Source organism: Rhea pennata, chromosome 7 (assembly GCF_028389875.1).
Source record: "Rhea pennata isolate bPtePen1 chromosome 7, bPtePen1.pri, whole genome shotgun sequence".
Taxonomy (NCBI): domain Eukaryota; kingdom Metazoa; phylum Chordata; class Aves; order Rheiformes; family Rheidae; genus Rhea; species Rhea pennata.
Window position 1 is genome coordinate 3,793,643 of NC_084669.1, and position 24,349 is coordinate 3,817,991.

Consider the following 24,349-nt stretch of genomic DNA (forward strand, 5'->3'; position numbering starts at 1 on the left):
TCAAAAGCAGCAGTTTCTGACAATTCTTGACCCACGGGAGCAGTCCGTGACAGTGCCGCCTGGCCCCAGGGAAGCAGTACCTCCAGCTGAGAGCTCTGGCAGCCAGCTCCTGCACCTGGAGGCTCCTGATGCCCAGGAGAGAAGAAGTTGCATCAAAGACCATGGGCAGGCTTCTTCACCTTTTTTTTTTTTTTTTTTTTTTTTTTTTCTTCCATTCACCCATCTGGGGAATCCTAGAGCAATGCAGGAAAACATTGTTTGTTGTGTTAGAAATCGCAGAGGTGGAGATACCAGGACAGGTTCCAGATAGCTGCAGAGATGGGATTTGCTTGTGTTGCTCGACTGCGTTATTTCTGTGCGTGTATGTGATGCTGCTTCCCAGACGGTGATTGAAACTGCTCCATTGCTAACTCCCTCTAGTCCACAAAGCCTGATGCGATTAGGAAAGACTCATGCCCATCTTGTGCTCTGTCAGCTGCACCTTCAGTCTCCAGACAGGAGAAGAAAGGTTTGAGAACTCGGCTGCCATTTAGGGAGCCGGTTGGGGTTTTACCTGCTGCAGTCTGTAAATGCAGATGCTGACAGATACAAGGTGCTCCATGCCTGGAGAGCGTATAAACGCGGGGGTCTTGGAGCCACCAGCGGGATGTTTTGCATGTTCGCAGTGTCCTCCTTGGAGCTGATGCCGGCAGGCGATGGTGGCTGTGCAATGAATGAGGAGGCATCGCTTTATCCCCTCTCCATTCCTCTCTTCCCTTTTGCTGCTCCCCTGAGAACTGGTTCAGCTGTGGAACCGGACCGGCTCATGGAGCACAACCGCTACTGCTCCACGCTCTCCAGGGTCAGTGGCTTGGTTCTGCCCTTCTCATGTCTCCGGTGAAACTCAGTGCACTTGGTCTCCCACCACCGGTGATAACTGCAGAGCTCCATCACCCTGACAGTGTTGCTTTGTCAGGACGTGCAGAGAGACGTGTTTGCTGTTTGGGGTATCGCAGGTAGCTTGTGCCCTGCTCCAGAGGGGTGATAATCTGGGCTCCCTGCGGTGCTACCTGCTACAGTGGAACCAAGAGCTCCTGTCCCTTTCTCAATGACTTGTCCTCATGCCCCAAATGATTGCAGGGGGCCACTGTCATTCTTGTAGCTCCCAGGGGACTGAAGTGGTTGTGACTTGCTACAGGTGGTGCACAGCCCTTGACCGGAGCTGTGGACTGCCCGGACTCGTCGTCTTAGGGTGCAGCTCAAGTATTCAGAGGGAACAGAGATCTGCAGCCTCATGCTGGACGTTCGCACGCCAAACACCACAGAAGTGGCATGTTTGGGAAATCTGGGTGCAACGAAGGAGGCAACCCACAGAAAGATCTTACCTTCCCTCCAGATAGAAAGGATTCATGATATGGGTGGCCCAAACCTGGGCCTGGATCTGGCCCAGTGTGAGCATGCGTTGGGTGCTCCTAACAGAATCGCTGCATGCCGTGTTCCCCAGGACAAAACTGGCACCGAGGGTGGCTCAAGTTCTGCACAAACCAACGAGTTGACTTCTCTGTGTCTTTTCAAACCACACGCTGCATGATGGGAAGCTGTTTGCTTTAAATCTACCCAAAGCCCTGCGATGATACTTTGCCAGAGGCAAATCTTTGAGGCTGTCAACGTAGCTGTTTGTGGTGATGGCTGGCTGCTGTGGAGACAGGTTACTTCATCCCCCACTCTGTCAAACCTACCCCATGCGATGTCACTCTCTGTTGCTGTACGGGCTGGGACGATTTCTTCACTAACTATGGAGGCACATCCCACCAGATCCAAATCAGTAGCTCCAGTCTTCATGTGCTCATACCCAAATCTGCAGCTGTCTTGAGGAACCTGCTTGCATTTTTTCCGGACACTGCACAGCTGATGTTAACTCCGTGAATTTCAGTGCGCTGTGTTGCAGCCTCTGTTTGACGGAGGCAGCTTGTGTTCGTGCCTGCCGTCCAGAGAAGATAGTTTGCTCCTGAGTTCATGCTGATGTACTTTTCTGTACTTGGAAATGTTGCTGGCTTCTTATTCCTCCTGCTTTCTCTCCCCTTCCCCTCAATTCCCTAGTTTCAGAGTCTTCACTTAACAGGTTGACATTTTTGGGGACCTGAAGAAATTGCCAGTCTCCCTAATTCCTTGGGTGGTGCCGTGAGAAGACGGCGGGTGCAAGGGTTTGTGTTCAGAAGTCGCACAGCTCCTGCCGGCTTGCAGTAGGTGTGCATTCGCAACAGCGTTTTTAAAAACCACAGCTCATGAGACCATTCCTCCCTGCTAGTACTTAAGATGGTGTCTATAAGTGTTGGCAGACACGGCACTGACTCTGCTGCGGGCTGCCCCAAAGCAGGGATTGTATTTGCATGCTTCCTAGCAACTTTGTGTGTTGGTTCAATTATGAAGGACTAAAAACACACTCCATCTGGCTTTCCAGCCCCAGATGCGACCACCCCAAAGAGTGATCTAATTCTTCTGTATTTAGACTTGAAAACTTCTCACCAGTTGGTGGTGCAGGAAATCAAATAAGAGTCCTTAGGAGCAATAAGATCCACATGCCGGCCTAATTGCACGTGGAGCTAGACTGCTGCTCTTACTCTGGCACACTTGCAGGGTTGCTGTCAAAGGCATATTGTTCGGCTGGGAGAAAACCCACAAATCTTAATTTGGGTAATAATTTCATGGGCTGCAATAACGAGCCATCCAAGGTGTGGGCCCCGCGGCGCCTGGTGTGCTGTGCTGCAGGCCCAGGTTTCCGGAGAGGGACCCTGTCTTCATCTGTGCTTCGATGTGAGCTTTTTACTCTACATTAGATCATCTGAGAACATTGTTCTGCAATGCCCTTTTTTTTAATTAAAAAAAAAAAAAAACCAGCAAGCCGTTGCTTTCCACCTCTGCAGATTGAATGAGGGCAGCAGGAGGAGTTGTGGGGTCGGAAGGACGGCTAGGCAGAAACCGGTGGTGGCTCCGCGAGGAGAAGATGCTCGCGGGAAGCGCGCCCGGCCAGCCGCGGCGTTGCTGCGGGGCTGGCGCTGGCCCCGGCGGGACCGTCCCGGGGGCGTTGAGGACAAGGGTGGCTCTGTGCGAGAACGAGCCTGACCCCTCGAGACCGGCCTTCTGGCCACGGATGAAGTAGGCACTATTTTAAGCCTCTATGTACCTAGCGCTTCCTGTTTTTCAGCAGAAACGTCTTGTTTTCTCGCTTTTATGTCGATGGATTTATTTTAACGGCCGGTTCCCGCGGCGGCGCGAAGCCCTTTTCCCCCCGCCCCAGCTCTCCCGAGCGCGAGGGGCGCGGGCTGGCGGGACACCGGCACGGGGAGCATGGCGGGCTGGCGCTGGGGCCAAGGAGCGCCGCGGCCGGGCGCGTCCCGGAGGTAGGCAGCCCGGCGAGGGCGACGGCCGAGTCTCCCGGCCTCGTTAGCGCTAAGTTAAGCCATGTGTGGCTCCCGTGGCCTCACCCGTGAGCGCCGGGTAAGCAGCATTCATTTCCTGCTGACCTTCTAACACCAGCAGATGTTTTCTCTTACGAGTACCGTAGGCAGCTTTGCTCACCGACCCCATCACGCGAGTCGCTGCCATTTTCGTGCACTCCGGGCTTTAAAACTGCTTTTCAACCTGTTTTGCCTGCATGGGTGCTGCGCCTGTGTTCCTATCACCTTGTTAACTCTTTTCCCTGGATGAACCAACCACTTCCTCCTGGTTCTTGCCTCCGCGGAGGATGGCAGATGTTTCCTCCGGCGGTCTCCGGCAGGCAGCCTGTGGGAAACGCGTTTCCCTCCGCGCTGTTTTCCCTAGCGCGTCTCTCCCAGCTGGGGCTTGCAGCCCTGTTTGCGCTGGCTGAGCAGCGTCGGAGGCATCTCAGAGCCGGGTCCGAGCTTGGGAAGAAAATCCCCGCTGCCTTTAAAAGGGACCGCCGCGGCCGAGCGGAGCCTCCCGGCGTTGTGGGTCTCCCTCCATGCGCAGCGTGCCGTGGGAGCAAGCGGAGCACCCGCCGGTGCCCCCTCGCTTCCTGCCCGCGGGAAGCAGTGATGCCCCACGGTGGTCCTAGCTCCGTCCCCAGACTGCTCTGCTTTGAAGTCGCCTGGAAGACTCCTCTGCCACCCAGTCTGCTGTCCAGTGTCGCCAGTTCTGCTGCTGCAGGTGGTTCTGGGCAGGAGCCAACCCGCCTAGGAGCCCATGTAGGCTTTAACCCGGGTAGGAGCCTGTGCAGGCGTTAAAGCAGCTCTGCAGAAAGGTGATGGGAGGGAGAGACGCGGATGCGGGCTCGCTCGCGTGGGATGGATTCATCTGGGACGTTTGCAAGTTGGTGAGGAACCTTTCCCCAAAGGTGCCTTGCAGTGGTGTCTCATGAGGTGACATGAAGCAGGGGGAGGTGATTCCTCCGCGAGGATTGAACAAGTGCAAGGTGCCCGGCTGGAGACCCGCACGTTGACTTCGCTGAGCAGCGTGAGGTTGGTGGTGCTGGGTTGGCGGAGTGCAGTTCTGCGAGCAAATCCTTCAGTCGTCTTCGAGGCCCGGGGGGCTGGAGACACGATTAAACACTCTCAGTTATTGAATTTTTCCACCTAGAAAGGGACGTATGTTACTTTGTAGTTAATGGAGTTAGCTTTCTAGGATCTTTCTTTAATACCGTGCTGGATGCGGGTTGATAGAGGTTCGCAGGTCATCAGATGTTTTTTGGTTTTTCCCTAAACAGATATATTTTTTGCATTTGTTTTTTCTTTTAGTCCGTGTTTAGTGGGCGACGTTCAGCAGTTTTACGTTCGGACGGGCGTGCTGTGCTCCGGGACAGTTCATGGCTCTTCCGCACCTTGGGGTTGGCGCGTTAGAGAGAGGCCGCGTTGCAGCCGTGGCGTTTGTGGGGACTTCGAGGGAGCGCGGTCGGCATCTCTGGCCCTACCTGGGCGCCGGGAGAGCTCACAACGCGCGCTTGCGATACAACCCGTGTGAGAAGACTTGTTTAACGAGCAGCCAGCTAATCGAGTTTGCCTTTCCTGCCCTGTTTTAGGTTGCCCTGCCGGGGCAGACTGCCTTCCCCAGATCTAATCGCGCGCAGGAGACTTTGTCCCGCGATTCCGCGGAGACGACCGCTCGTTGTGGAGAACGTCGCTCCCCCACCGAGCGCGTTACTGGGCGAAATCAATTTTACTCGGTACGTTCCTGGGCTGCAAGGCAACCTTTGCCTGATAGAGTCAGCTCGCCTTCCCCTTCGGTCGGGGAAGCGCCGCTTGCACGTCGAAGGTTCCCCACGCGCCGTGGGCGCAGAGACGTGCGCTCCCCTTGCCGCTCCTCTGCGTGATGTATGGCGTTTTCCCTCCTCCTTGTCAAAGCCTCCTCTGCTCCCGAGGTAATGCAATTGCTATGCAGTGCCGTGCAAATACTCCGCTGTATTTGTATCTCTTTTCTATTTAATTACACTGTATAAATGTCCTTGGTAAATTTGATAAGTTGGGTGAAGGATATTGATTTTTTTTTTTCTCGTCACCAGGGCTGTTTCCTGAGGAGGTTTTGGCCATTCCCTGTTTAAGTAGTTTCGGGCAAACTCAGGAATTTCTTTTTCTGCTCTTCTGGTTGAGCTGCTGACTGCAGGGTTTACAGCCCTACTGAAAACATGAGCGTTGGGGGGTTTTTCGAGCCTTAGGCTCGTGTCGTTTGTACGTGCAGGTGGGAAGAGAAACGGAGGTGCAGAGCAGACCCACTGGCTTTTGGGAAGGAGACCCGCGGCCAGCTCTGCGGAGAGCGGTAGCGGGGTCCCTCGATGCCGGCGGGACCGCGGGGAGCAGCGTGGCAGCCCCTGGGGAGGCCCTGGACACAGCTCCTGAGGCCGCAGCGGGGCCGGACAGGGCGAAAAAGGGAATTCAGAGGGTTAAAGCAGGGACCAGCAGGCTATTTTTAACTATAGCTTTGAAAGTTAAGTGTCACTGGTGTTTTTTTTTTTTTTAAGAGGGAAAAAAAAAAACCTCTGGGTAGCTAGCGGGGAAGATGCGTGCCGATAGTGGGAAGCCAGCTGCGGCTTTCCGGGCTGTTCGCTGCCCTTCGTGAGCAAGCTGGGGACGCTTGGTCAGCGTTAATGGTTTAATTTGCCTTTTCTCGGCCTGAGGTCTCCCCACCCGAGGGACTTTCTTTAGACCGTGCTTTGCTTTCAGCCTCTTAACATTAGTTTTCTCCTCCAGGAGGAAGAGAGTGGATATTTGTGCGCTTTCCTGTTGCGCTGGCTTTCTTCTCGCGCTCTTGGAACATGAAATGTTTTCCTTTCCTTTTTCTGCTGAAAGTCAGGCCCTGATTTTTCTGGCTAATTTCCATCTGTTTCTCATCCAGGCTTTTAGCCTTGCTCTATAACGCAGGCCTGTGGCTGGGCTTGCTAAAAGTTTGGTCCCGGCGGGACTTTGGTTATAGCGGCCGCTGCAGCTCTGGACGAGCCCGGGTAAATTTGGGTCGATAACCTGAGCGATGCTAAACCCCCAAGTAGCGCTGACGGGGCGAGCTGGAGAGCTTGGGGGAAGGGTCTGCAGGTGATGCAAAGCTGCAGTAGGTGCAGAGGTGCGCCCTGACTTACTGCGGGAGGCTGCTGGCGGGCACGGATTTCGTCTCATTTATTGCCGTTGCCTAAAGCTCGCTTCCCTCTCCCTGCGCTCGCGCGGTCGTGGAGCGCCGCGGAGGTGGCGAGGGCAGCCCCGGCGTCTGGCGCGGCTCTCCCGCGTTTCAGCCGGAGCAGGAGCCCCCGGCACGCGGCGGGAAGCGCCGGGCGGCCGCGGAGAGCGGCTCGGCTCCGGGCGCCCGAGGAGACTCCTCCAGTTAGACTGCAGAGGAGGACGCCGTCTTGGACACCCCTTGCCCTCTCCTCGGCTGGGCTCGCACGGAGCCGTTCCCGACCGGCTGCTCCCCGCTCCGAGCACCCGCCGCGGGAGATGGGCAGGCGGACACCCGCCCCGCGCGCTCTGCCTAGCGCCCTGCTCCTTCCTTCATTTATTATTTCCTGTAGATTAGGCCCTTTTGTATGGAGATGGCGGGGAGAGGAGTGCATTGAGCGCAGGAAGGAGAGGCTCCCTCCGCATTGTAGGTGCGTGCCTGAGCGGCAACTTTGCCTTGAACTCTTGAGCTCCGGGGGTTTTCGTAGGGTAAAACTGCTGCGCACCTGAGAACAAGCAGGACCAACTCTGAGGGAAGTGTGTTGTATGGTGGGAATGGCACGGCAGGTCTGGAGCTGGCGGAAACGCAGTTTTCCACATCCCCCTTTCGAGATTTTTTTTTCTTTCCATTCAAGATTTCACCAGCCGTTGGCCAGCAAAAGATGCTTTAGCTGAGCTGCTGGAGGTATTACATGTGTTTCCCCCTTCAGAGACTTGTTAGGACATATTTTCCTCAATGATAGTAATAAGTGTTACAAACAAAGCATAGTTTTCCCCTTTGATTATTCCTTTACGCAGAGCATCATCTACATTTAAAAAAAAAAAAAAAAAAAGTATGTTAAGCAACATGAATAGCTTCGGGCTATTTTATTTCATGTTGCTAAATAAGTCAGTGCAGATGAGGACTTTTTATGTAACAGTGCCTGGTAAATATAAGCACTAAGATAAGAGCAAAGTGTAACTCTGAAGATTTCCTAGAGATAGGAATGTGTACAGGTCCTCTTTGCTGTTGAAGGACAGATCCTGTGTTCCCGGTCCGGGCAGAGCTCCCAGGACATTCTCTGGGAGGGTTGCCTGAAAAAAAACTTGTGGTTTTCTACATATAAGGTAAAACCTCAGTTTGTAAGAGTTTCAGAATTTCAAACCCAGTAGATTGACCATTTTACTGGCTTATTGGCTAGTTTTAGCAAACTCCTTCCTTTGCCTTAACATTTACTTTAGAATTTAATTTAGAAGGAGAAACTTATGTGAGACTTGAAGTAATTTTTTGCACCGTCAGACACATGCTCAGTGCCGGTCTCTGGTATCGTCTGCAGCTGTAGGCCAAAACAGCACGTCGTTACCGAGACCAAAACCCACCTCGTGGGATCCAGTTCAGGGCGTTTGTCTGGGAAGATCCCGTAGCTTGTGCCGGATCGTTCCGGTTCTAAATCTAAACGCTGGCAAACTTCTGGAACTGGGATCTAGATTCAGATTGTGTGTGTTGGGTCCGTTAGGATGCGTGTGCTTTCAGAAGTGTGGAGCGCGCTATTGAAGTTGATGTTGTGCGTGCGTGTTTGCTGGTGAGGACGCACTCATCTACTGCCTCTGCTACTGTTTCTCTTAGGATTGGTGCAGTGCCGGGGACTTAGAGCAGCACAAAGATAGGTGGTCTTTGCTTTGGTATCTGCCTTTTAGCACGTAAACTAGACAGGCAGGTCACGATGGGCACCCGAAGGAAAATGTAAAATACAGGCTTTTTAGTAGTTTTGCTATTACTATAATTGTTTTGAACTTTCTATTAAGGAAGAATTTGTGAGTAAATTTTTATGAGGTTGTTTTGAAGGGGAAGAAGGATCTTGTTGGTGGAAGCCAAGACTGCGTGCATCTCTCCCAGATGACTGGCTGCTACAGCTCTGGACGCTGTGTGAGGGAAGATGCGGAGCCCGGCGAGCGGGGCGCCCCGGCGGGGTGGGCGGCAGGCAGCCGCGGTGGCGGGGGACGCGCGAGGCTTCGGCGTGCCCCCCGCGCGGGCGGCTGGGTGCCAGCAGGCGCTGGGAGGATGTGGCTCTCGGCCACATGAGGGTTTTGGCATGCAGCTCAGCCTCAGGAAGTTTGGCCACCCTGATTATAAACATACGTATATTTGGAGACGTATAGCGAGATAGCTGTCTCTCTCTTGATGTGATTTGTATTTAGATGGAGAGAGGAAAAACACCACGCTGGGGAAGTGGGTGGCTTTGTGCGGTTTCCTAGCCAGCCAGAGTTTAAAACGGTTTAAAGTCCGCATCTAGGAGCATAATCGTAACGGGAAGGGGACATCTGAAGGTAAGTGGCCGTGTCCTAGCTCTCGACAGTCGGGAAATTCAATGCGCCTTTGTTCACGCGGGAGACGGATAAGCTGTCCCCTCCGGCTCCGGAGGCGGATAATGGTGCCGCGGCACAACTCACACTTTTTCTCGGTTAATCATTTTTTAAAAATTCGAATCTAATCTGCTGTTTGTGAGATTAAAAAGGCTGGCATTTGTTGCGTCTGAGTTGGGGAGGGGGAAGACTTGAACTAGGCAGACCCGAACCTTGGAAGCAACAATAGCTGTGCACCCACGTGTTTATTTAACCGGGACTTTTTATCGTAGCTATTTCATCTTATTTCCCTCTTGTCCTTGCTCTTGCTTGCTCATCTCTATACAGCATATGGAAAGGTTGAAAAGTGACAATTACTAAATGAGAGGAGAGAGAAACTGTTCTTCAGCAGCTCCAGATGGGGGTTCAGCGACGCTGCTCGCGGGCTGCGTGCAAGCAGCTCACTCTGTAGTATAAAATGCCCTCTAATGGCCAGATCAGCACATAACTCAGGGTGTCAACCGGCGGTACCAAGGGGGTTCCGGTTTGGGTACCCGAATAACTGCCTGAGCAGAGGAGAGCCGTAGGGCTGCGCGAGCAGCGCGGGCTCACCTCGCTCCGCCGCCCGTCTCTGTACGGGCGAGAAGAAACGCGGCTGATCCAGGGAGCCCCGGTAAAACGTGGCACCCGATTTTACTCTGCACTGCGGCAGGGGCGTTTGGAGATGGTAGGGTTGTTTACGGGTCGATTCCTCTTGTTTTATTTGAAAAGTTAAAGCCGTGTCCCGGCTGGCTAAGTGCACACTGCTATCGGAGTGTGCGTTATCAGTGTCAGATACTTAGCAAAACAAGATAAGAGAGGCTGAAGGAGGCCTATGATTAATTAGCAGATGGATTAGGCCCTCTCTAAGCTAAGTGGATAATTTGGGTTCAGTTCCTGGTTATTGTTACTGTTTTGCCCACCCCAGGCTCCTGCAGGCATCATCAGCATTCCTCACTGCTGAGGCCAGCAACAGAGGTAGAAGTTATTTTTATTTTCTTGAAAACAGTTTTCTTGCTCTCTGGTTTGGTTGTTGCTTGTATTTTAGCTTTAGGAATCAAAGGAGTCCTGGCTCTGATGTTTCCCAGTTTTACTTGAAAACTCACGGAGGATGTGGAAGGGTGCGCTACTAACTGAGAGACAAGCATGCCTCAGTCTTTTGGAGAGACTTTTCTCAAAGCCAAGAGCTAGCTACTAATGTTGAAAAAAATAGAAACAAAAATCCAGGTATCTCGTTTCCCTTTCTTTTGTATTGTGGCAGTTCTAATATCGTCCTTTCCATAGGTCTTCATAACATCCTTCTGACTACAATCCCTAATCTGGAATGCAATTCCTAACCAAAAGCAAAATTTTTAAAGAAACTTTTTTTTTTTTTTTTTTTTTTTTTTTTTTTTTTTTTTTTTTTTTTTTTTAAGAAAAGAAATAAGGTAAGTCTAGAGCCAGGCAAAACCTCTCTCATACTTTATGCATCATTAACACGGAGGGGAAAAGAAAGGCTACAAGCCAATATGATTTTTTCCTTTGAAGGGCAGATATAATTGTGATTCTTCTTTTACTGAGCTAACAAGGAGCTTTGGAGCAGAAGTGATGAGGGATGCTCTCCCCGACTGTTAAGGGCTAGGAGGAATGCAGTGTCGGGCCCTTCACGTTGTCTTTGAAGCCTGATTATTTTAGCACAGTCTGTATCTTGTTGCATAATGTTTTAAGATGTGGTCTACATCGTTATGTAGCGTGTTTAATTTAGCAACAGATGTGCAGGCTCATATGCCGTTATGGTACATTTTGTTCACTCATATAATAGCAAGTTACTCAAAATTGTTACCAGTTCTTCAGCGCAAGACTCCTACGGCATGTTATTCTCCTTTTCTGTGTGGCAAAAAGCAGAAGAGCTCTTTATTTTCCATCAGCAGGTGTTACCGTGGGAGTGTCTGCTCGGTGTGGCATGTGTTTAACCTGCTGCTTCCTCCACCGCACTGTGGGACCAAGCACAGCCCTTTCCCCCCAAGTTTTATCTTTGATTTGTAAGGAAACAGCTTCCCTAGTCGTCCCCGGTGTGGCCTCCACCCATCACTCGGCACAAGAGGCGAAGTGGGTGGAAGTCGGGAGGTTGCAGCAGGCGCAGTGCCAGCCTGGGCATCCTGGGCTGTCGGTGCCCCCGGGACTGTGGTCCTGGACATTTCAGGTAGGGCGCCAAGTAGTCTGTGGAGGGGAAGAAAACCAGCTTATTACCACCACAGACACCAGCTCATCACTCCCACGGAGCAGCCGTAATACAGAACACCACTGAATGCTCTGCGGTAGCAAAACCATACTAATAACTAATAAACACATTCAACCTAATGAACACTGGTTTTGTAGCAAGAGTCCTGCCCTCACAGTTCTTGAGGATGCTGAGGGTTCATGGCAGGGATGTGGTCTGGTAGGAGGCGTGCATGGAGGTGCACTTTACAGCCAAGGTACTTCTAGCAATTCACATACTCTGAATGTAGGAATGAGCTTGTGGGTATAGGCAACGACATTTAACTTGATTATCTTGGGCTAGAGCTGTGCTGTGAAACTGTCACTGGAGGTTGGGGAGTGCTCTAGTGCCATCACGTGCGCACCATGCTCTTACGTTAACTTTTAAGCATCACGCTACGTGTGGTGTTAAGCCGTGGCCATTCATAGCTCTCTGGACATTGGCTGTCCATCCCGAGCAGCTTGTTGGAGCTTGCCTAGCCTCACCGTGTTGCCTTCATGTAGGAAACAGTGTGTACGGGAAGGGGCACTTTGACCTGATGTGGAGTCACCATGTATGTGGGTGACTCCTCGTGGTGCACCTAGCCCCAGAAACCAAGAAAAAGCCTGATGTGCCGTGCCACAGGATAAACCCAGCACTGCTGTCTGGGATCGTAGCTGGAAGCTCATTTCTGTCGGTGGAGAGATCTTCATTTACTTTGGTTTGCTTTTAAACGGCTTCAAGGCATGCCATAGATCAAGGGAAAGGTCCTGGCAGGTCTGACTCACTGGGTGGGAGACTAAGGAAGTTGAGTATCCCGTACCCTTGCAAGCTGATTGTTTTCTTACATCAACATGGATACTATTACATACTGCCGAGGGTGAAAAAGAAGACGGTTTATAGAGGGAGGAAGTGAAAGCAGTTGCATGTGAAAATTTGGTGAAACAAAGAAGTCAATACTTCAGAGGAGGTTGATACTCTTTCTTCTTTTTCCTGTTATCCTATTTCCTGAGGAATGACTGAGAGCATTTAATGCACTGGGAAAAGTCCTAACCTTGACCACACAGAAGTTGTCTGATTCCTCTTCTGAAATATGAGGGTTTTGCATCCTTTAGGCATTTAAAAAAATTAACCTATTTTTTTTTATCTTGCCTAGTGAAAAAAAAACTGTATTTGCTCTCATTACCCATATACATTTAATCTATTTTTGCTTCCTACTGAGCTATTGTGCTTAATGGTATCTTGACACTGTGAGCTCCACATGCTCTTTTGTTGTTGTTGTTGTTTTTTTTTTTTTTTTTAAGTAATCCATCCAAAAAAGGATGTCCTTTTTAGAAAGGATTTCTGGGTTGTCCTCATGGCGTATCCCTCCGCCCTGGCATTACGGGAGGGTGAGGCTCTGGGCCACTGCCTCTCTCGAGCAGCCCTGGGACATCTCTTGCTCCTCCGCGGGAGGCAGTGCTTAGTCCCCTGCATTAGCTAAACCTCCGGAGCAGGGGACGCTGCTTGAGAGCTTAATGGGGGTCCTGGCACTTGCAAGCTAAGCGCTTACGCGTGCTGAGCCCCTGGGGTGGGGTCTGCAAACGACTCAGTTAGAGACCACATTGCAAAAAGTGGTATTCTCGTGTTCTTTTCCCTGGGAAGGTACCCCACTGCTGTACTTCGGGCACGAGCCGTCGGTCTGTTCCCGTGCTCGTGCCTCCGTCCTGCGCGCTCCGCCGTGCCGCGTCGTCCGAGGAGCGAGGTGACGGGCTGAGCGGGGCGTCCCACTCGAGGACAGCCAGCGGGGAGCAGCGCGGGGGTGACGCGGCGCGCTCCGAGTATTCCCGCCGCACTGTAGCGTTTGCTTTATCTGTCCCTCTCCCCTGTCATTATCTCTGTGTGTTTCCTGCTCGCTTTTCTCCGCGTTTCCTTTCTTACAGCGCGATCCGCTTCTCGGCTTCCTTCTCCCGCCCAGCCCGTGGCAGCTGACGTGATCGGCCTCGGAGGCGGGTAGCTAACAGAGAATAGTTAACACCCAGTGATATTAAAGCAGGGCTTAAGCGGTTCACGGCTCCAAGAGCCTCTCTTTATTAAAATCTCAGTACAAGTATGGCAGAGCGTTCAGAAAACTCTTCCTTACTATAAAGCAGCTCAGGAGAAGTAACCCAGGGATTGTCAGATGCTAACTTCCCATTACTGACTATTTAGTAATCCACTTCCATACAGTCTTGGGCTGCTTCCAGCCAAGAGCTCTAATATCCTGCACTAATCAAGAATATCAAACCTTCTCCAGGAACCTCTCCTTTTACAGCAGTGTGGGAAATGTGCTACAGTGCTGTCAAAACATTTGGACCGGGCTTTCCATCCCCCTTGCTTACGTAAGGAATTATGTTTCGGAAACGTAGCTGAGATGTGTGGAAGGATTGGATTTTCCTTTGCTCCTGTGAAATGGGAGATTCCTGCAATTTGCAGGACTGCAAGTTTTCAGGATTAGGGAATCTCTGTTTGTTGATACCCTATCTAGTCAAGGGTGAAAAATGTAGATGGGAACTGTGAGCAGCAGTGTTCTGACAGCACTGAGGGTCTGACAACGTGTGCATAAACTTTTGTTTGATTGCTTAGAAACACAGCTGTATCTGAAGTTAAAGAGGAATCCCAATTAGCCGACGACCATATATTCATTGGATTCATTCATACCTTGAAATGCAGCTGCAGACGCAGCAATTGCTCTTTTACTGTGTCCTGAGCTAGATTTTGGTCAGGGTTTGCCAGTGTAGTTCCTAGTTTATCCCACTTGCGGTCCTCCCGGCCCCTTGCCCTCTGCCAGCCCCATCCTGGTGCGGTTTCGGGCCCGTGGGCAGCTCCCTGCAGCGGATCGGCCCCGGACCCGCCGGGCAAAACGGCGCTCTCAGCCGAGCCGGGTACCGGAGGGTCCCGGCGCAGCTCTGGCTGTCCCTACGAGCGCAGGCGGTGGAGCAGCGGGAAGGCTTCTGGAGAGGCTCGCCTGCGTGGGCACGGCAAGAGAGGTGTTGCCCGTGTTGATGTTACTGTGTTAGCTACCCAGCCTGGGAAAAGATGATAAAACATGCTGGTTTCGGGCAAGCTTAGAATATGACATGTTATTAGTGAGAGACCTTTGAAACCGTAAAAAATCCAGATATGGTAGAAGGTCTTCATTAAAGTTCCCTATCACCACCTTGTTTCCTCTGGTTTTCTCCCACCACCTTACTTACTGTGGTTTTCTCTCACCACCTTATTTACAGTGGTTTTGTCTCACCACCTTACTTACTCTGCTTTTCTTTCTGGCATCTGTGATAAAACAGTTGAGCGTGAAGCAAGGTTTCTGCTTGCACTTCACCGTTAATCCATTGCCTGATACCAACGAGGCTCCTTCCCCGTGCAGGCTCCTGCCGTGGTCACCTCCAGGTGACTGCAGGAGTGGCAGGCGGAGAGGTGGGATCCTTCTTACAAGGGGTCTTCGTGGGAAAATAACTCGGATGGCAGTGAATAATTTTGGTTTTTTTGGGGGCTGCAAATAGTTCTTATAAACAACATAGAAGAGAAGGTCAAGCTGCTGCATGCACAGGTTTGGGGGGTGGTTTGCTCATCCAGCGGCATGTGGTGTCAGGGCTTTCAGCCTCACACAAATTTGTAAGTTCACCGTTCTAATATTTTTGTCTAACAGTGCAGTTCATTTTGGAAAAACACCTTTTCTTTCTTCTTCTTTTCTTTTTTTTTCTCCTCTGTCTAAAGCAGGGAAAATAAGCCACCATACAGCTTTCTCTCCTCTCATTTTCAGGCCCATAGATTGTGATGTTTAACGCGCAATATTAAGAAGCTATTTAAATGTGTTACATCGGGATTAGGTTTTTTTGCTAAAACGTTGTGTTTAAGTGCATTCCTTCTTTAAATAAATAAGTAACTGCTGGGTGATTGTCACGTCCGAGGGTTCGCAGGGAAATTTCCATTTTGAAAGACGCTGTTGGAGGTGAGCGCGGATGTGCAATTACTGTATGGAAATCACTTCACTTGTTTCCTAATCTTGCTGAAGATGAAGTTCAGTCTGTGTGTGTGCATGTGTGTCTCACATTTCCTTGTACTATGAGGTTTTCTTGTCTTCTAATTGCTGGCCGTGATTTTAGTTCTGCCTCGCCTAGTTGTCTGTATTGCATTTTGGGGGACGTTTAGGGGTTCGTCCAGGCGCCCTGCGCCAAGCGGTGCCGCGTTCTGATAGCACGAGCAGTAATTTCTGTGGTTGTTACTAGTTTGTTTTGTAGAAAGTTTTCCTCCAGGGAGTAATACAGCGAATTGAGATGGCAGGAGAAAAGAGCTTTAATGGAAGCACTGCGCTTGTCCGTCAGGAAATGCACTCTCTCACAATTAAATACACTTTGCATATTGATTTTGTTGGGGCGGGCAAAAAGGGAAGTAGAGTTGCAGTTGCAATAGCATGAACCATTTTAGCATTTTCAGGATAAAATATTAACTTTTTTTTCTCCTGGAATGACTTTTCCTTCGCATAGTGTTGCACGTTCTGTAAAATGTAAAAATTGCAATGGAAAGAAAATGTTTCAGCTGAATCCAGAGAGACTTTTTTTTTTTTTTTTTTTTTTTTTTTTTTTTTTTTTTTAGCGTTTGTGAAGAATTTCAAAGCCAGGGTTTCTGTTTCTAGTGAGGAAGAAACCCAGACTTTGAAACGAGCAAATTCTCTCCCGAAAGAGGAGGTGTGATTCTGCAGAGCTCTAGTGGTGGCTGGTGCGCTGGCGCTGTTCACAGGTGATGCGAAGAAGAGACCATCTCCGGCCCCGCGTCCTCCCCCAGCACGCAGGAGACTCTACTCGCCGCAGCTTGTTTGCAAGGGGCAAAAGCTCCCGCGGACCGTGTTGCGAGAGACGCTAAGCGGCATCGTTGCAATGCAATAAGTGTTTATTCGCTGTTTATAGAGCGTTTCAGCTGTCCCAGATGATGTCTCTCCCAGTTCCTCCTCGTCACAGCAGCCTGCCTTATCCACTGCTGCTTCCAGCCTTGGGGCATCTAGGTCCAGGAACCTGTGTTTTCCCTGCCTCATAACACAATAATTCTGCCCCTAAGTGGGGTGGGGTTTAATAGAACTGAAAATACGTGTTTATGCTTTTAACCATTGGTAATGGAAATACTATCTCGCTTTAGCTAATTTTTGTTGTAAAAAAAATTTTTTTTTTTGACTGTAGCAGGCTTCTGCCTCTGGAATGGAAGTTTTCTGCTTCTTCTAAGATGTTGCATTAATTATTAACGTGAGTGGGAATCATGCTCTTTAGCATCCCTACATTTAAAAAAAAATCAATTAATTATTGCTATAAATCTCAGAGATTATGCTGCAGTTGTGCTGCTGGGAAATTGGCCATTAACTACCAGGAAATCACCTATCTTCCTTTAGTCAGAATCCAGTTGTACCAACACAATCCCTTTCCTTTCATAAATTAACTATCAACGTGATGCATAATTGATAACCATTTATAATAATGACAATTTCATGGAGATTATTGTTATCTTGGAACGCAGCGGCTTTGTTAGAGCCTTTACCCCTCGCGTCCTCGTCCCAGCCGATCGCATTTGTTAAGTGAGCGCGGCCGGTGTTTTCTGCGAGGTTGTTGCTTCGCCGGCGTGCTTTGTAGAGCTGCAAGCATAGCTGCTGGAGAGGCATGAAGTGCCGGGTAGGAAAGACTGATGGAGTATGTGAATAGGAAGGACTTGAAGAGTTTTGAAAAGCTGGGTTAAGTATTGCTGTCTCTGCCCTACAGAAGGGGAAAATGGAAGAAGAGATCGTAGGTGTTGCCCGAGGTTAACTTTGGGGCATCGGCCTGGATGTTTCTGGTTCCTGGGCTCTGGTTCTCATGTCTCCTCTATTAAGTGAAGCTCGCATTTTTTTTTTTTTTTAAGGTTGCTGCTAAACTTTTGGTTGCAAATAACGCAGAGCCCACGCTCGCAGCCGGCCCCGGGACAGCACTGCAGGGTGGTGGGTCGGGGCCGTGCAGACCTCTCGGCTGGCTGGGTCGTGCGCCGCTCGGCCACGGGCTTGCACGAGCAGCAGCGCTGTGCGTCCTCATGCCTGTCCTCCTCTTCCACTTCCCTCCCACGCAGCCTCCCAGAAAGCGGCGGCGGTTTGCTTCAGTTTTTAGAAATCACACCTTCCTGCGAACTCCACTCTTTCAGCGCGGTTAAGTGGTTGGCTTAGGGTGGCGAATAGCTAGTTCACAGCCCCGGCTGGCCCCTTATTCGAGGTGGCCATGGGTGGAAGACAGTGTTTGCAGTGTAAATTCCTCTCTGCAAATGTCTCCATTCTCAAACCCACCAACGGGGGCTAGGACACCAAACCTGTCATGAACCAGTCTTAACTCCTGTGGGCATGTGTGGCTCTTGTCAGGGTCGTCTTTCACCTTAAAACATTAAAAGGGGATAGCTTGATGTTGAATCATTGGTAGCATAAAGTAACTTGGTAAAAATTTAATGCTTGTTGTGTAGAATTGCTTGAATTCAGGTGTCAGCATGAGGTCTCCTCTTTCATGTCATGATTCATTAATGCTATTGTGGAACTTGCATGGAGAAGCAGGCTTGTATCTGAATTGTATAATGAAGTTGTTGGGTAAAAGTGCCAGAGTGGCACTTTCAGTGTGTGCAGCCTGTGTTCAGGTCTGGACATTCAGGGATTAAACAAGTCTTTCGCTCTCTTCAGAGACAAAAGCAACAAACTTAAGAGAATCCGTTCAGGCTCTTCCTCTGCGTCCCCAGAGTGCGCGGAGGTGGCGGCTGTGGTCCCTTTGCAGAGCGTTTCGTGTAGATTAGCTGTGCATGCTGGCTGGCGAGCTGCTGCGTTCAACGTGGCCGAAGCGCTGGCGTTTGAAGGCATGCCCGTGAGAAACGCCGGCCCTCCAGCCCGAGTTCGGTGTTAGCCCTTCCAGCCTGAAGGTAAGGGTAGGGGACAGCGACAGCTGGAGTGCGGATCAAAGCCTCCTTCCGGCAGCGCAGATCCAGGTTCTGCCGATGGCTTTTGCAGGGCAAGGCTTCAGTAAGACTTGAACGCGGTCCTGTGTGCGTGACAGCACTGGAAGAGCAAAAGCCGCTTTCCCTTCCTTACCTGCTCGCTAACCATCTTTCGGTACGGGCGAGCGTACGGAGCAGCCGAATGGGTTTTACCTGCTCGGAGGAGGTTTTTGCGGCGGACGCGGGGCTCGGAAGGCCCCGTGGAGCGCTGTGGCTGGCCGTTGTACCGTGCTGGCGCGCCGGATCGCGAGGAAGCTGAGGGAGCCGTGACTCGTCCCGCGGTGCCGTGTCGGGCACCGGCCGCTGGAAGTGCAGAGCTGGCAGCTTTCGTCTCGGAAGAGCCGCTCTGCGCTTGAGGCCGGCTCTTCTCGTCACCAGGACTGGAAGTCCTAATCACAGGCTTCTTCCTTTTCTTTCCAGGATCGACCGGGCCGTTATGCACTCCGACTCCTGTGACTTTGCCTGAGCTCTTGGGGGACTGCTTTGCTTTTTGAATCAGGAAGTTACAAAATACCACCAAGAATGGCACTTGTGGATAAACACAAAGTCAAGCGACAGCGCCTGGACCGAATTTGTGAAGGTAGGAGGGAGAATGTTCCTCTGTTTTTGGAAAATTTGATAGACTTAAGATAGAATGCCTAATTTTTTCCTTTTTTTTTTTAACCACACCTAGAATAACAAGGTGTAGATCCATGACTAGGTCTTCTGTCTTCTGTGTTGGAACAGATATAATCATATCAATGTTGAAACATTGGCAAATGGTATATTGGTTTCTCTTTTAAAGGCCACCTGTAGAACAACATTTTTGTTTAATTACTAAGTTTTGTCATTTCATACTACTTACTAGCGAAATAATTTAAGTCAATCACAATTTAAAACATCATTTGTATTTAGACTGCCTTGAGAAGAGTCCTGCTCTGTTAAATGTGCTGTTTTCTGGAGGTCTCTGAAAAAGAGGCCAAGTTCGCGATGGTAACAAGTGGTTCCCACCATCCGTCTTTGAGAGTTTCCAGTTCCAGCATCTCCAGCTCTGTGGGGAGGAGTGATGGACATGAGCACCTACCGCTGTTGTCCATAGCCCCACTGTGGCACATCCGTAGCTGAATCAGCAGACTTCAAGGCATTTGGGGTAAAACTGAGCATCCTGAATTTTGGATGCAGCTGCCCGTGCTGCTCCTCAAGTTTGATTTCTACTAGCTCCTCGAAGAAGGACAGAGATTTGACTACGTCAGAATCATTTGTTCACTCGGCGTGAAAGTAGACCATCTCCCATAACACTGGCTATCAGCATATGTTAAATAGATGGAAAATTAAAGAATAGCTGTTTAAGTATTTCCAGAGATTTGGGGAAAATGGTTAGAAAAGTGGCTTTTCTTTCGTTGGTAGATGTGTGGTGATCAGGCAGATTTGCTGTAAGTCATTCTTTATTAATAGCACATTCTTGTATACAGCAAGGAAGCTTTTACCTTCTTCTTACTCAATTTTGCAGCAGGAAAGTCTATAGTTGATTTTTTTTTTTTTTTCCCAGCTTCACATAGTGTAAGTTAGTCACGGGAGCACAAGTGATGGCAAAGGTCCTCTGACTTCTCCGCGTGTGCTCTGGGACTTTTCGTATGCAAACAGATGGTTGTCTCAAAAGTTTTGCGGGCAATAGCAAAAGAAGAGTGTCATTTTTACAAGAATATCTTAAGTTGTGAGTCCTGAAGACTTGCCGTTTTTCTCTCCTCTCACGAAGGCAATTACTGGCGTGCAGGGTAACCATTTGCCGTGTTACTTGAATGCCGGCAAATTGAAATAGAGTCTGCTCTTGGTTAAAAGCACAGAGCTCACATCGAAGTTATGCTTTGCAAGTTATAGCAGAACGTTTGGGGCCCTGTGGAGTTTCCAGCGAGTGCAAAATGCTGAACAGCGGAGCGGAGTGGGTTTTGCACTGATTTTTATGCGTTATGTATTGCTCGCTCTGGTACACCGAAGTAGAACACCTTTACCATTGCTTTAAACCTGTCGTGAATTATTTAGCTTCTGATGGATTAGGGCGATCCTCGTGCTCTCCTTCCACACGCAGGGCTCCTATGAAATACGCTGCTGCTATTGATATTCCTCGGTAAGCAGGAGCAGGTATCGGAGGCTAAATGCCAAGCTCAAAGAAGAGTGGACAGGGCTGGAAAAAACAGCTCTTCATTTAATCACGTAATACCAAAAAATGCCAAGGCAATTCTACCTCGCTGTTTAATTAACCCAATCTGAACGGGGTTAATGTGCTGCTGGCCCGCTCTCCCTGGGGCAGAGCGGAGGGTGTGCTGCCCTATTAATTTTGGAGGGGGAGGCAAAGCAGAGAAAGGTGAGAAGTTGTGAAGGAACATGCAGAATATATCGCAGTGTGGAGTTAGACATTTCTCCTTTCGAATGTCGTAAACACTCAGGTGTAGTACTCTATCTCATCTTCAAAATTTACTTTGAACCAGACTTAAAAGAGTTGTGTCAGCTGAGCTGGGATTTTCAAAAGCTGCCTTCCCAGTTTGATGTTTATTATCAGATCTAGTTGCTGAGCATACAAGGAATTCAAAAGGATCATACGACAAACCTGCTAACAGAGCTTTAGATGTGATTGAAGTTTAGATTATTTTCCTCTGATATATGAGCTTTTTTTCTTCTTTCTTGGCCAAAAGATAGTCTTTTCTAATCTGTAAATGTGCAGTAGACATAACTTTTTAAAGCACATTTTGTCATTTGTCACCTGTTTTGTGATTTGATTTAAATTATGAGACTCGCAGCTATAAGACACTGTTGTGTTGTGTTTATAGGCAGCAGATTGGAGCTGACCGTAAACAACATCGTAAAAATTAGCTTTAAAAGTGCAAAGAGCACAGGATTTTCCAAAATAGTAGGCTTGTAGGACTGCAGACTACTGGCATCTCTGAATACTGTTTTTTATAATATGCTCCTTATCTTGGATTATAGGGCAGTAGAGCCCTGAAGAGTGGATTTTCCAGCTGTTGTGAAAACACAGCTTGAAAAAAGTGAGCATTTCTGCTGGCTTTGTCTTGAAAAGTGTATGGAATAATTGGTGAAAGGTAGTGAGAAATCAGGAAGCTGTTTCAACAAACCGGTGATGGAAATTTCTTCTAACAGAATGGTAGTCACTAAAACGAGCTTCTGTGGTTCATCAAGCCAAATATAACATGATACAAAGATGTTTCTATTTAAAGAGCTCTTGTTCTGTTGAAGCACTTATGCAGCTTTTCTCCTTAAACAAGTATAGCTATATTTACTGGCAGAAAAGCTAAGGTTTTTGGAGTATGTATGTGGACTTCTGTGCTTCTTGAGAAGATGGGCTTCTGTACCATCCCCTTTCCTACGTATGACACACACTCTAGAAGAGTATTTTAGGAGCAAACCTAATTCATGCCATGCTCTGCTTGGCTCTGGTTTTCCAGAGCCAGCTCTGGAAAAAAGTATCTCGGGTCTTCCAGCTCTGTGTTGCAATCACTGTCCGTATTGCCAGATGATAATACCGAACACTTGAAGTCTTCATTGCGCTGTAGAAGCGGCCACTGAAGGAGTCTAAAACTTCTACTAAAAAAAGATTTTTTTTTCAGTTTAAGTATGTATATTTACGGAACCATAAATATCCATGTGTTGAGTGAAATTAATAATCTGAAGAGCTTACAAACTACCTCTGCATCAGAAGAGTATATTAAAAAGCTGAAGTGCTGCAATACTCTGTTAAATGGGCAGTAGCAGTGAAAATGTTAGTACCTGAGGACAGCTGCCACTGAAACAAAATCCAAGCTGTGCCAAGAGGTAATACCTTTGGAGATGCCAATTCATAGTCTGGATAAGAGCCTTGTTCTAGGAAGGGAGCTAGTTCAGGCTCACTGCATTTCCTAGCTTAACCAGTTACTCTGTTTTTTGATATGTGGTTACAACATCTTTATGCGACAACATTACTTCTCCCTCTAAGCTAACTGTTTGGCTCTCTAAGCACTGTTTGGATCTCTAAGCACTTTAGATCAGGTAGATTTTGCTCTGAGTGGGACCAAAATGCAGAGTTGAGGGGATAAAGAAATGTTAGGGCTACAGCCTGCGATAAGGACATTTAGAGCTGTTAAGAATGAGCGTGGTGTCTGATGCCCATCAGAGTGAAGCAAAGTCTGAGTGCGCTCAGCCTGATTTTGGCTTATCTGCTTCTTTCTTTTCGGGTTGCCCCAGAGAGCTGAGGACTGCGTGGGTGGAAAGATCTGCATGGGTCTATCTGGGGAACGACTGGGGCTTTTGCAAACAATTTGTGAGGAGTGGATTACATAATTTCTGTTTGTGTAATCATGTCTAATTACATAGCAGGTCAAAACAAGCTTTTGAGGTGGAGCTGCTCGTGCTGTATTTAAGAGCTGTCCAGCACCTGTTACTGGAGATCCTGATCTCATTTGTTTGTAATTTTGCCACGCTTTATGTCTGTCTGAGCTAAAATTTTCAATTTCATGATGAGTTTTTACCTTAGGGTGATTTTTTTTTTAAAAAAAGGGAATTCCAGCAAAAATTGTTCAGCCACGTCTATAACAAGTGATGGAGAAGAGTGCTTTTGTGCTATATTTCAAACAAAGCGGAACACAAGTCTTACAGCTGTTTATTTTGGAAGCTATGGTGCCTTCCTGGTTTGGAAAAAGTCTGAATTTTGCAACAGAACTTCTGTGGTGTCAAGAGCATGCCTTTTATTGTTCCCAAATTTTGGCCAATTTAGAAGCTTTTGAAAGAAACTAAGTTAGTGCTTGTCCCCATTAGCTTCTTATCTGGCAACTCTGTGCTTTGTAATATTCCTCTGGAGGTGGAAGTGGTGGCCGTGGGGACCCTTTCTCTGCATGGCAGAGCTGCTGCCAGGGCATACGTGGGAAGGAGAAGAATTGGGATTAAGACAGGAGGGAGTAAATCAGAGTAAAGAGGTTGGACAGAGACTAGACCAGGTGGCCGAGATGAAGCACTCGGAGAGAACTGGCACAGAAGGCTTGGGCAGTGCAAGACGTAAGATTGTCCTTCCAGCCTTCTTCATGACTAGCTTAATTCTATGTGTTATGATGGTCTTGAGCTGCGTGATCCTATAGTATTTTGTTCCTGTGCCTCATAGGAGATGAGGAGGAAAAATGCACATTCCAATCTTGGAGCTTCCTCCACTTGTTTGTTTATAAATCCATCCCTCCAGGCAGTCTCTGCCTCGTGGTGGGCAGCAGAAGTCCGAGTGAAACTCGTAGCTGAGGAAGAACCATGGCAGACCCCACTAAGACCATAGAATATAGGCAAGGTTATTACAGTATTGCAGATGCGCTATTTTCTCTGCACCTGTTTTGCTGAAGCAAAGCGTCGGCAGATCCAGGATGCCTGGTGGCAGTAGCTTGCCTCTGTGCAAAGCCTGGCTTTCCCAGTGCCACTGAATCCCTCTCCGAAGATCCCAGCTGCTGCCTGCACTCCGTGTGGTCGGAGCGGTGCTACCCTGCTGCCATCAGAGCTCGCGCCATGAAATTTTTATGCTCGGCTTTATAGGTTAAAGTCTGCACTGACATTTATGAGTCAGCTATTCCAACACGACACCTGGAAAGTGGCAGCCCAGAGATGAGCAAGAAGCGAAGAGAAAAAATAATTGCGAGGCTGAGGGAGCCCAGGCATTTTCTGATACAGATTTTGCTTCAGCATTTGTCCTTATCCAGTGAGGAATCATGTCCTTATGCAACAGTGTGTGCCACCGGAGCTGTGTGTGCTTCGCAAAGGAGCAGAGCGGTGTGCAGCACCAAGCAAGCCGTTCGCTTTTCTTCACGTTCTTTGTTTTCTTTCGGGTCCTTTTGTATGTCTAATGGCCAACAAATACCAGTCACGTAGCACTTTTCAGTGCTTAATACACAAGTTTCTCAGCTCTTTGAGCTATTAATTTATGTTCTTGGTGCTACCTCAGCATCCTCTTCAGATGAGGCAATTGCCTGTTTTTAAAAACTGACATAAATACCTTCCAATGATACACTGGGCAGTTAGGGAGGTGGCTTTCCCTTCTTTCCATTCCCATGTTTCCCCATTGATTTTGTATAAGCAACTTCAGGTCTGGCATTTTCTCATTTTCCAGTGCGTAGTGTTTTGTTGGCCTGGTGTT

The 24,349-nt window shown here is 49.0% G+C and overlaps 1 protein-coding gene across 5 annotated transcripts in view; it reads left to right on the forward strand.

Annotated features, from left to right (window-relative positions):
• The window catches only part of CTBP2 (C-terminal binding protein 2), a 130,399-nt gene that overhangs the window by 58,608 nt on the left and 47,442 nt on the right, over positions 1-24,349 (forward strand). Inside the window, exons 1-2 of one of the 5 annotated variants that reach the window (XM_062579899.1) lie at positions 4,162-4,184; positions 18,637-18,796. In XM_062579899.1, the coding sequence (XP_062435883.1) occupies positions 18,739-18,796 (58 nt within the window). In that variant the 5' untranslated portion in view covers positions 4,162-4,184; positions 18,637-18,738. Of the gene's footprint in view, positions 1-4,161; positions 4,201-5,140; positions 5,159-6,011; positions 6,067-18,636; positions 18,797-24,349 lie in introns of those variants that run through there. The other 4 variants (XM_062579898.1, XM_062579901.1, XM_062579897.1 and 1 more) reach the window with 4 other exon arrangements.